The sequence below is a fragment of the Diprion similis genome, chromosome 14 (genome assembly GCF_021155765.1).
Source record: "Diprion similis isolate iyDipSimi1 chromosome 14, iyDipSimi1.1, whole genome shotgun sequence".
Taxonomy (NCBI): domain Eukaryota; kingdom Metazoa; phylum Arthropoda; class Insecta; order Hymenoptera; family Diprionidae; genus Diprion; species Diprion similis.
Window position 1 is genome coordinate 261,466 of NC_060118.1, and position 13,098 is coordinate 274,563.

Consider the following 13,098-nt stretch of genomic DNA (forward strand, 5'->3'; position numbering starts at 1 on the left):
TGCGAGAATCGTGAGCGTCCACGGTTGTCCGTCTCGAACGAACAACCTGGTGGAATCGTTCCACAATGAAGCGAGACGGAAGCTTGGGGGTCTCCATCCCAACGTCTGGAGGTTTATTGGTATGTTATAATTCGTTTATATGTGGGAGCGCATTTGTGCTTCAGGAGATACCGAATTCCGAAAGAAAATGTTTAAAAGACTTGGCCAACTTTTTAGCGAGTTGTTTTTTCACGTGGTTTTTCACGAATTGATATCGCAGTTTGGTAACAAAAGAAAGTATCACTAAAACTGTAAGGGACGGATTGTATACTCCTGCGAAAACATTATTGTCAAAACAAGCAAACGCTTGTTATTTCAAAAGAGGTTCTTGAAACTGTTGAAACATTGCCAGCCTCGAATCTCAAGATCTGCGAGTGTTGTTTTTTTCATCTGATAAAAATTTTGGTTGTGGGTCCGACTTTCTTATGAGAGGTTTGCGGAAAGTCAGAATAATGAAATCGATAATGAGACTCAGGAATTCAGTATCTCCTGTAGATCTTAAGGCTTAAGAATTTAGGACTGCAAATTCTTTTTTTTTTCGTCAGCTTCAGAAATTAATTTCAAAGTAATAGATGTTCGGTTTTTTCCGACAATTGAATCGCATGCAATATTCACTGAAACACATTTTCCATCAATTTCATTGAAATTGCCTCGGAACGAAAAGCAGATACCAAAGAGGGAGATCCAAAAGAAAATCGGGGTCTTGTCCTATTTTTTTGATGGATTTTCTTCCATGATCTCAATCCACGATCGCCAATTCCATATCCAGCGTCGGTGAAACACTTACAAATTGCCTTGAATTTGAATGCACAGAACACTTGAAGGATCTGATCCTCAACCAGGCGATCGACCTGACCAGGCTGCGAAATGGGGAGCGTGCCAGGCGACCACGCACGATCCGAAACATGAATCGGGATGCCCTAATCAGGGATGCTCAGCTGGACCTCAGCGTTGGGAGGTAATGCCATTTCAGATTTAGAATAGTTTACTCTCTTTATAGATTGAGACATGTGGATAGGCTACATATTAAAACCACACAGCGACCTGCAAATGTGCGATATCAAGCGCTCTTGCCTGCTGATGAAGTTCAAACGATTTCACGCATGCGCAGTTTGGTGTCTGGTTTTTACGATTTAGCCCGATGTACCGAGAGAATCTCTCGAGATTCTCAAGCTACGGTGCTGATAGCCGAATAGCATACATTGAATCCGAGTTAGGATTACCTCCGTTATTCCAGTATTCTGCTGGGCCTTACCTCGATTTGGATTAACCCTCATGTTCTTTTTTAAGGTTCACGTTGCTGGAATTTTTGAGGCGTTGTGCGACCCGGGCACCGACGGGTGTTCTTGTCGGACCTCAGAACGTGGCAGGGGAAGGTTGGTAACCGATTGATTGGAAATTAGGTTTAGCTGGCTTAACCGTATCTATAACAACATTACCGATCATGTCATTTGCAGATGCAGTGCCGGATGTGGAGTTGGTCGAGCCCGGGCTTATGAATCCGGGCGAAACTGTACTCGAGGTGCCAGGTAAATTTTCTGACCACTGCCCAGATATCGATGTTGCGATCACCGTACGAACTGTTTGTCACGTGCTGCCATGCGCATAACATATTCGCCTCGTTTTTCTTTCACAGTTCGACATGGTGGCAGACGTGGTCGTGCGGCCCCGAACCCGCGTGGTCGTGGCGACGGACCCAGAGCCCCGCTTGCCAGGGCTGAAGACGACGCCGTAGCGCCGGCTGTGGAACGGGAGCAGCACCAACCCCCCGTTGAGTTGGTCGCGTTGGAGGATGGTAAGCCCACAAGCGAGGTTCATCTGCTCCTTGAAAAGTTTTAACGCCTGGTAGGACCCTCCCACTATCAACGATTACGGCTTGTCTGTCAGAAATTTGGAAGAAGGTGATTTTTTTTTTTATTTTTACGTCACGCTACTTTTCGTGACGTGGGCTCATCTAGCCGGGCTGAATGAGGAGACTGCGGCATTTAACAAATTTCCTGCAAATAGAAGGGAGTTGATGCGTTTTGGTTCATTCTCTTGCGATTTCCATATGCCTATACTCACAATTCCGGCGACCCCCCGTCCCCTTCTTCTTCACTGCCGCCACTACCGCAGGCTTTAATATTTAATTTCACATTCAACCGATTCAACACACCGATTATGTACATGCTGGTCACTTATACATCTTTACGTAATTATCGACACTTACATGTTGTTTTAGGAGATGAGGATGTCTTCCACGTACCGGAGGACGATTTCGAAATGTTTGCGGTGCCAGCGGAGCCGGTACCTTTCCACCCCGTAAACGCGATCCCGGAAGTGGAAAGGGTCAATGGCGGGGTGCGGGAACGAGGCTTGTGCTGCGTTTGCCTGCAGGATGCCGCAACACATGCCTTTTTGCCGTGCGGGCATCATTGTTGCTGCGCGGATTGCGTCGGGCAAGTCGGCGAGCGCTGCCCAATATGCAGGGCGAACATTGAGGGGAGCGTGTTCATTATTTCAAACTCGCCCAATCTACTGGGAATTCGCACCACAAAAACACCACAATTTTATATTCCCAGTCGCGCGGTGTGGCGGGGGGGGAGGGGGGGGGGGGACTAATTGCTAGTTCAAATCCAGACTTGGCTATCAGTCTTCCGAAGGTTTGGCCACCCTTTCGAATGTTGAGAGGGAGTTTGTTTCTGGGACGAGGGGTTCATCGGAATTTGTTTTTGTCACATAACTCGTTTATTTTTTACTTTTTTTTGAAGTGCTAAGAACTGGACTTATAGGAAATCTGATTCTCTATAGCTTTGCTTGTAACAATTTTTTGTCTACGATTGATATTAGTCACCCTGTCTTAGACTATCGATGCCTCACCTTCCCTCCCAACTCCCCCGAGGATCAGAAAAATAAAATTGTGGTGTTGAAATCGTGCAATTTCGGGTTTTTTTTCTCCTGGTTCATTGCGACTGGGCTAAATGTTCGACGACAAGGCGGTGGCAGAGGAAGTTGAAACGGGGGGAGTCTCAGTTAGTTCTGGTTGGTTATAGTTCCCCTCTGTCTCTGCAAGAGTCTGATTCCCAAATTACGTGCAATATGTTACTGTATGCTCAATTTCATTTAGTCTTCATTCCGTGCAACGTTAACTCATAAGATACAAATTTACAAGACTGAAAAAAATACTACTCGTGGACGAAGTATGCACTGTGATATATATATACTGTGATATAACGTATGGGCATTGAATTGCGACACATATTTTTTATTGACTGGATTTTAAATGTTCTACAATGAAATAAAGATAAATAAATCGGATAGTCGTATACATTAAAGATGATATGCTGAGGATACTGAAGCTATTGACATAGATACGCTCGAAATACTTGATTCTTGTATCAAAATTGATAATAACTGCAATCTGGAGATCTCACCTACGTACAGATCGCATGAAATACCAAAATCAAAATTAATTAATTTTATAATTATGCGCATAGAAGAAACCTAGACGCTCCGGAAACAATAGTATCGAGAGCGAATGCTTTGCTAATACATTTATCAGGAACAGTTTGATCGACACTAAGGCTTTGAAACAAAGAAGCCTATTCAACAATAATATTGAAGAGAGGGAAAGTTGTGAATATTTTGGTATGCATCGTATTTGATTTCAATTTGAAATTGGACAAACACGTTGAACACCTTGTAAATAACACTGAATATCTAGTATTTTCTATAAAACTCTACTGAGCCTCGTGCTAATAGTCCAAACTACAATATGTTTTTAGAATATGAACGAAACACTAGGTCCAAAAGTACACGATTACCTAGAAGAAGTAAAATTATAAGTGATGAAAAAAAAAAAAATTATTCGGAAGCTATCAAAGTATTCAATAAACTGCCTAACGAACTTAAAACCTTGACTGTTAGTAAAGACATCATCAGAAGTGAACCGGAAATATTCCTAAGTGCTTTATAGATAAACTAAAGTTATAATTTTTTCTTATTCACTCCAACAACAAATGTAATAAACGTTGAACTTGTGAAATTTTATGGAACCTAGGCAGTACCGAATAGTCTTGAGTAGTAAGTATTTTTGTTATTTAGTTCTTAAGTTTAATGTGGGATAATGTTATACCAGCCTCTATGTACAGGTAACAATGTTACCTCTATAGAATTTTACTTGCCGTAGCTTCTATACTTGCGAATTATCTGGTATGAGTAAATTTCAAATATATGAAATAATTAGTTTTCAAACTCTGACAGTATAACAAGAGACAAGATTATCCAGGTACCACAAAGAAGTAAAACTGTAAGTGGTGAGAATAGCTGTATAAAATTTTTGAGTCTTTTCCATTGCCTGTCTAGCGAATTTAAGATTTCAAGTGATAAAAACAACCAAAAAAATGAATCGAAGAATTGGGTTGCAACAATTTAATGTAAAATATGAAGATATGTATTCTGTTTAAAAAAATAAATGACCAAATAAATAAGTAAATGAATAAGTACCAACGAGAATACTTTTCAGTCCTGTAGTCAAGGGGACTGATTACGGTTTTATCGTACAAGAAGTATTTTATTTTGCAAACGTTTTACTTAGCCGTTTTCGTCCGACGATATCACATATGTATATTGTACGAAATATATACCTCGTGTACCTGCACAATAAATAAATTAATATAAAAATAACATCCCCTGCGAGCAATTATGTTTGAATTTTTTTTTTTATAGTTTCTTGAACCCTTGCGTTCGGATCACGTACGTGACGTTCAACCATGAGATGGAAACTTACGATTAGTCAATAATAAATACAAAACTTCACTTTTCACCTTCTCACCTTTCATATTCGCACTGTGGTTCCAAGCCGGACTATCTATCATTGGGGAAAAATTTACATTCTTACCGCAATTTTCACTAGTAAATAGCCTGACTATTTTCGCTAGGGTCGCCATGGTGATCATTTTCAAAATAATGTCGAATGCGAGAACAAGCGGATACAGATCCGGGTGAAATCTTGTTGTTTAATCTTTTTTCATTGACGTGCAACGATGATATATTCATTAACTTTTGTTCAGAAAATGATTAAATTGTTTTGAATATTATACGTAAAATTTGTCCAGTCTGCCTGGCAAAATGATAAGAATTTTTCATCGGATAGTAGCATCAATGCCCATTAAATAGACTAGTCAGCAAGCGCCTTTTTCACGATTTTCAGTTACTGTTCTCCTAAAAATATCGTTGAGGTGTCATTCGATTCGGAATCGCGTTTAGAAACTTTTGGAGAAAATTCAAGACTCGCAACAAAGAATTGCAAGAGTTATAAATAATTTAGTAAAAAAAAGGAGAAGGGGGGGGGGGGGGTCGTTCTTCGCAAGTATCTCGAAAACTATCGCAGATATCGCAAATGTAAAAAAATATTCTGAAAGAGCAGGGAATTCCCTCCGAGAAAGTCCTAACTCCGGAACTCTACCAACAATATTCATAATTTTAATTTAGATCAAGAGGTGGAAAACAATGTTTCCGTGTTTTTTTTTTTTTATAAATAAGTGCAAATAAGTCAATAAATAATCGAGTTAGATCTTCGAATAAAAGCTCAATTTATGTGTTATTCAATAGTGTATAAAAAAGATCTCGACTGTCTCTGCCGTATTGGTAATATTTTACAAGCTATTCGCATCGCAATGATAAATAACAAGAAAAAAAAAAAAAATGGCAAGCTCGAAGACACGAGAAGGTTTGAAATTATGTAAAAAAATAGGAAAAAAATATTTTCATCGAAAAGTCCTGCTTCGTTGTTTTCATTGTGTTGGCAGTATTTAAAAAAAAAATATAGTGTGGATGTACATTTGTTTATAACAGATTGTTTATTACATAAATAATTAGGAAATGAACAAAAAATATTTTTTTCGTCACAATATGAAAGAGCACTGGGAATAACGATTTTTCAAGAAAAAATGGTTCCTCAATAATGATTTTTAACCATGAAAAAGAAATGTTAATTGAAGGATGTGTTGTTGAATCATAGGGACTTTGTTTTAAGAAACGATTTTTATCTCAAAAATCGTTGTTGTTATCGACGATCTAGTTGTCAGAAACAAAATTTTGACAATGTCATAAACAATGCAGTTGTTTATCAGAATTTTTTTCAAAGTCGGAGTGAAAAATTTCAAAAAATTATTCTCGTACAGTTTTCAGTGATTAGAAATCGAAACAATTGAAACATTTTGAAAATAAGTTTTTTTGGTAGCTCTATTTGATTTTTTAACATTTTCATTCCTTAAATTCTTGATTAAAACATGAAAAATCGAAATTGAAAAAGTTTACGAACGGAGATCTCTTTCAAACCCTTTGAAGAATGGATTACACAAGTCGAAACAATTTTCCGGTTCTTAGTTTGAAAGTCACAGGGGTTTTAATATCGATTCACAAATTGTTAAAATAACTTGATTAACAAGAGCATGATTAATTGAAAAATTGTGGAACAACTTTTTTTCTGTACGGATTATTGTTCATTTATGTGTCTCAATGGTACCTGAATTTTTTTCTTCCTTTTATATCCATATTTAATGGGTTAAAAAAGTTTTTGTTGCAAATATGAGCGAATCTTGCCGAGCGCACGATCGTCACATCGCTCCATCGCCCGTTTTCAGCCCTATTTTTACCTCCGAATTGAAATTATAAATATTGGTGGAGGAGCTCCGGGAGTTAGGACGTTCTCGCAGGAAATTTCCTGCTCTTTCAGAATATTTTTTTACATTTCCAATATCTGCAACGGTTTTTGAGATATTTGCAAAAAACTAAACGCCTTTTTCTTCTACTAAATTATTTACAACTTTTGTAATAATTTTTTTGCGAATCTTGAATTTTTTGAAAAACTTTCTAGACACGGTTCCGAATCGAATACTACCGTACTCAAATATCAAAAAACTAGTTGGAAACTTGTAGAAACGAACCGCTCGGTTGCAGGATCGTCACTTGTAGAAACGAACCGCTCGGTCGCGTGTAGAAACGGCACGTGTAGAAACGAACCTCTCGGTAGTCGCGCCGCTTGTAGAAACGAACCGCTCGGTCGCGTGTAGAAACGGCACATGTAGAAACGAACCGCTCGGTTGTAGGAGCGCCACTTGTAGAAACGAACCTCTCGGTTGTAGGAACGCAACGTGTAGAAACGAACTCTTCGGGAAAAACGAACTTGTAGGATCGCCACTTGTAGAAACGAACTGTTAGGTATTGGCACGTGTAGAAACGAACGTGTAGAAACGATACCCTCTCGTTTTAATTTCCTCCTGGTGTCCCTATCCCACTGCGTTTATGATCGGCATGAGCTGAGAGGCAGCATTTCCAGGAATTTTTAAGTGGTCTAGCGTTATCTAACCTAGAGCCTCTCGTCGTCGAACAAGACCCGACAGGAACCTCTCCCCCCCCCCTACCCCCACCCACGCTTTTCCCTCGCTCCCTTCCTCCTCCCTAACGGCGCTGCAGTCGCCCCGGCCTATAGGAATAGGGGGGCTGGTGGAGGAAATTGGAACCAAATCCAGAACTCTCATATCTTTACTACTTCGGGACGAGGCAGGAGAGGAAATTGGTGTACTAAATCATACTCGAAATATCGAATAGGTTCGCTTTAATGATCTGGTAAACTTCACCGGACAGTAGGCGGGCAGACTGGTGGCTCGCAATGATGGCCCACTCGCCTGGACTCAAAAGTAGGAATGACTTCTCGTGTTTGAAGCCCGAAGAACACAGATTCCCAATATATGTATATAAGTACTTTAACACAAATTCAAGCGACTAGCTCGGTGAAGCCTTGCCGGACGAGTGGGGCAAGAAGTGCTCTGTACGCTTATACCAAGGTAAGACGAGAATACCTATCGGCTACAGCTGATGACCGTCCGATGGCCGAGGCGACAACATGTATTGTAGGTACAGAATAGGCAAACTCACACAGTTCTGATCATTCTCGGTGTCTTCGTCATCAGTGTCAGATAGGTTCAGATCTGCTTCTTGACAGTCATCTTCCGCTCCGAGAGCGCTTTCCAATAGTTTGAACATTTAAGTAATATCTCTCTCAGCTATTGGTTGTGCGATAAATCTCTTTATGTATTTTTTTATTGTCACCCATAAAATTTGCCAAATCACTCACTTGGGTTTCAGACAGATTTAAATTAATGCAATGGGTTGCGATGTGCTTACGCAATTTTGTTCCACGTAATGAGCTAGGGACTTTCGCACCACAGGCTACAGAAAAATTTCGCAATAGGTCGCATGCGCGTAGGTATTTATATCTGTTTGGGTCAATAGATGGTAAGCCAAAAAAATATGGATTTTGATCTGTCACCTTTGCTTGGCTACGAAATTTTTGGATGAGGTTCATACTCTCAAGATCACATGGAACCAAAACGGGCACTTTCCGACCACATTTTCCACGAATCATAAATCTTACATATTTTTTAGCAAGATTTTGAGCGTCTTTTAATAGTGAATTGAATACTTCTTTGTCAGCAGACGCATTTATACTTTGATGAGATTCAAAGTCCTCTATATAAATCCTTTCAATTTCGCCAGCTCGTCGACGATTAGATATTTGTAGAGAGATAAGAGTAACTTCGGCGAGTTTCAGCCACGCTGCGCTTGAAAACTTGTTGAGCAGAGTTTCCATATAATTCTCACGTTCAATTTTCAGGTATCTACGCAGTCTTTTAATGTCGTCTATGGTGGGGAGTATAACTTTTTTTCGTCTATTGTTTTGCATTTGAGTGTCGGCTACTGCTCTATTTATGGCAGTACCATAATTCTCACTCATTAATTTCAAGAAGTCTTCAAATCTTTTCTGCTTCATTTCGTTTTCTGATTTTATACACTCGGATCGTAATACTTCACCTACATGCATCAACAACGCACCAATATGCGATGCTACTGCCGGGTGTTTAAATGTACGAGTACGTTTATCAAACTGTGCAACATGCTTCGCCGCAATAATACATTTATCATAGCATCTAGGGTTAAAAATCGATGCAAAATCAGTTATTTCACTGTCAAGGTTTTTCATGGCTATTAGTAATCGGCCTAACAACCGCAAACGTGCACGAACCATTTGATATGCATGGTGCTGCGTACCATGTTGATCGGCTTGTTTATTAGCATATAAAACCAACAGTTCGTCGTATCGAATGGTGCGAACTACCTCATCTTCTCGCGAGTAGGGGAAAACGAATGTGCTTACAAGATCATTCGCTTTCACGTGAAAATGTCCCATTACAGCTCGACCTTTCACCATGACGACTCTGTCAGCATTACCGACACGCTTAGTACATTTGCGCCAGTGATGTCGGATGACTGACCTTGCATACTGCCCTTTGCACTTGGCGCATGCCATGAAATCTTGAGCAATCTTGTTCATTTTTTCATTGGGTCGACGACATACTAATAAACTTCTGTCATTAAATCTTCCGTCAATGTTGAAAAGATGGTTACCATTTTTTCGGATAGCAGCTATAATTTACTGTCGTGCACTATTGCGTTTCGGCAAAGCAACAAATTTTTTTACATTCTCTTCATTGGCGTGCCTTTGTTCTAAGTGACGAGCTAACTTTGACTGCATCGTTTTGCAATAGAAACAGAACTGTTCTTTCGTATACGATGCTGTCGCAGAAGTTGCTACGCGCATGTACGTATCATCTGGAGCTGATCTTTTCCTAACAGAAATGTTTGATATCGATGTGTTGTTGGCTTCGGTTTGAGTGCTTGTTGAAACGTTAGACAATTCAACTTCACTAATAATATCACTCTTCTCGCTCTCCTCTGATAGTTCATAATCTTCATCTCTATCGTCATCAATACCATTAAGATTAGAAATAAATATTGATTCATATATCGTTGTTGGACAGAAAGACGTTTCAAGGAGATACACTTCTGTGAATTTTACGTTGCCAATACTTATAAATTAGCAACAGGTTGAGATAAAAATGTAAAAAAATTCTGGGCAGTATTCCAAAGTTAGGAAGAGGCATAAACTAGTCATTAATCCTGGACCCACCAACAGTTCCTGAATTTGATTTCACATTATCCAATAACGTGTCATTGAGAATCAGTGCATTTATACTCATAAAGAGAAAAATTTGCCGGATATGATTCATACTCTTCACCTTCGAGACCATCCTTCAAGGTATTCATTATCGTTGATTCTGTAATTGTGGAGCTCATAGCAGGAGAATAATCTTCATATGAGTTGCGAGATTTCAAACCATTGATAACATTTTCTGAAGGCATTACACGATTAGGCATATCATCCATTGGCAATCCATTTATCCTCAAGACATGAAAGGTAAAAACGTTATTAATTTATAGCAAATAAATGAAAAATGTTCACAAACAATGAATTCTCAACATACATATCTCTATGTAGATTCTGCAGCATCGAAGAATCTTGATCAAGTTGAGCTCCTAAAAATGAAAAGAGAAAGAGTTGAAAGATTTGAAGTTCTAAAAACCTCAGTGTATAAATTAGCTATTTTGTGCTAAAAATAATTACTTCTTCTCTGAAAATATAAGTAGGTAAACTTTTTACCACCCCACTAAAGAAGTTAATGCTATAAGTTACATAACGTTATGGAGAAATCCCAACTGCATGTAATTTATCGTGCAATTTATCTCTTGAATTTGATAGAGGTAATACTAATAACAAATCTCATAATGATTCAAAGCATACGAACTATCAAATGTAACATATATAACAAATCACGTGATAAATCATAATATGAATCATCAGATATAGGTCATACAAATCGACACACCATTTTCTTTATTCTTTGAACGCAATAATCTATATTATACTTGATAATTCATGCTATAATTCATCCTGTGATTTTTCATGCCATACCACATTCATAATCTAAAGGTTATAACAAATTACATGCAGAGTTCTTCCATAAGATTACGAAATTCATCATATGAACTTTTCCAGCAGTGTATTTAAGTCTAACAATGTTCATAATTGAACACGTTATTTTTCTTAACTTTGAAATTAGTTGAGTAATTGATACTGTAACGTGGCATTTTTTCTGTGATGCTCGTTACCAGTAGCTCCCCGAACCTTAGGCGGGACTCTAACAAGGGATTTCGCGACAAGAATGATTATCTAATTCGTAAAGAGCGCCAGGACAAGGGTCACGCATCCGAAACTCTGAGAGAGGACACTTTACAGGCTAGCGAGTTAAGTATTACAGGTTCTTTCGTTTATTTTTTTTTTCGAGCATATACGACACCAAACAGGGAAATGGACGACGAATCCGACCACCTCGAGACCGTCACGACGGAGGACCTCGACGGAGGGTACATCACGAGCGGAGGGTCTCACACGAGGCTACGGAGGGAGCGCCAACGTAGAGCTCTGCCCCGAGGGAAACCGAGGCGGACGAGATTCCCGCTGTTGGCCAGCGAACCGTAGCCTACCTTCCTTGCGACACACCATCCCGTCGACAACCGCACGATCCACACGTCATTGGCGACGGCGGAGAACCTGGGAGACGGACGGCCAATCAGCGACCCGCGACAGCGGAAACCTACGTTAGCGATAAGCTATATTTAAGAATTGCGTAACCGACCACCCAATGGAATGCGAGAAATTTCGAAAACGAGGAGGCTAAGCTGGAATTCCGGCTCCGCGTGGCGGAAGCTCGACACTTGAGTCCTGGTGGCGAAAGCAACGCGAAGTCCATGAGAAAAAGAGAAAAATTGAGCGAGTAAAAGAAGTTGGTGAATAGGAAAAAAAAAGAGAAACCCGGGGAAATGTCAGACTATCGCGTCGGGGCATTTTTGGCGTGGCTGCGTAGTGGTAAGCGCTTATAAATTTCTGCGGACTAATTTCGAGAACGAGTTAGAACGGCGCACCGAGTAACGGTTGGCCATTGTAAGACTGAATTGCGAAATTACTCGAAATTCGTTTGCCGACTTCCTTGTTTGGTGGCCGGAGCTTGATTTTTATTTTGTTTGTTTTGCGATAACGTATCGAGTCAATTTTGGCTATAGTACATGTTGAGTAGAGTCAGTCGTTTCGTTAATTGCGAGCAGCCCAAATTCCGCTGCACAGGGTCAAGTCGCGTTCGCGTGTTCAGAAAGTGTCACCTCTCGTGTAGGTCGCGTATCGCTAAGTGTGAGCGCTCTGTTTGGCTGGGTTATTATTTCTGGTTTCCTTGTTTGATTTGTTTCAGAAGATAGTAAAGTTTCGGATGCGTCGCGATTAATCGCTTCGATTTAAGTTGTTAAGTAAGAATTACTGTCGAGTACTTGTAGGGTATGTATTGCGATTAGCGCGATAATTCTGTTAGGGTTCGACGAATAGCGCCGATATTTATAATTAAGGGAAGGACGATCACGAGTAGCGTGTTCGTATCGTTGTCGATTTTCTGTATTTTGATTCCTGGTTTTGTTGATCTCGTTGAGACGAGGAACGCGACTAGCGCACGTAGATTTAAGGTCTAGTTAAGATTTGATTTTCTTTCTATTTTGTTTGTGGAATCGCAGGAGGCGAATTGAGTATCTGTTTCTTTTTTTTCTTTTGTTTTTGTATCGCTTCGAATTTTTTTTTTGAATATATTATTTTATTTTATTTTGTTAAATTCTGTCTCGTGTCGAGTGTCCGTTCTTTCTCTCCGCAAAACTACCCACCCCCCTCTCCGCGGTACTGAGCTACCTGGCATAGAGAAGGATAGCCGAGGAATTGCGAAGGTAAAGATTCGAGGCGTGTTTATCACGCCAGGCGCCCAACAAAATTTCGCGATAGCTTTGGTAAGCTGCAGAGTGCATCGCGGGTTGCCGAATCATTGTGCACCAGGTTAACTCTTGGGAACTTCTCCGGGTGAACAAGGGCGGCGAAAAACCTCGTCACTCGTCGATACATATCAAGAACCGATGAGCTATCTACATGGTAAGTATTATCAGCATTGAATGGAATTCTTAGAATGTCGAATTCAACAGAATCATTGCTTATTATTTTTGGCTTTGCATATGAACACGTGGTTGTAAGTTCAACACCAGTCACCTTCGCAGACTTGGGATCTACTTCTGATTCTTGGCTAGAGTCAG

At 40.0% G+C, this 13,098-nt stretch overlaps 1 protein-coding gene across 1 annotated transcript; it reads right to left on the reverse strand.

Moving 5' to 3' along the window:
• Nucleotides 1–8,083: 8,083 nt before the first annotated feature.
• Nucleotides 8,084–10,899, reverse strand: LOC124414914. The gene is made up of 6 exons (XM_046896079.1): nt 10,849–10,899; nt 10,583–10,589; nt 10,407–10,458; nt 10,154–10,324; nt 9,519–9,950; nt 8,084–9,461 (listed from the first exon to the last, which is right to left on the reverse strand). The coding sequence occupies exons 1-6, from the start codon at nt 10,897–10,899 to the stop codon at nt 8,084–8,086; spliced, it is 2,091 nt and encodes a 696-aa protein (XP_046752035.1).
• Between the last annotated feature and the right edge of the window lie 2,199 nt (nt 10,900–13,098).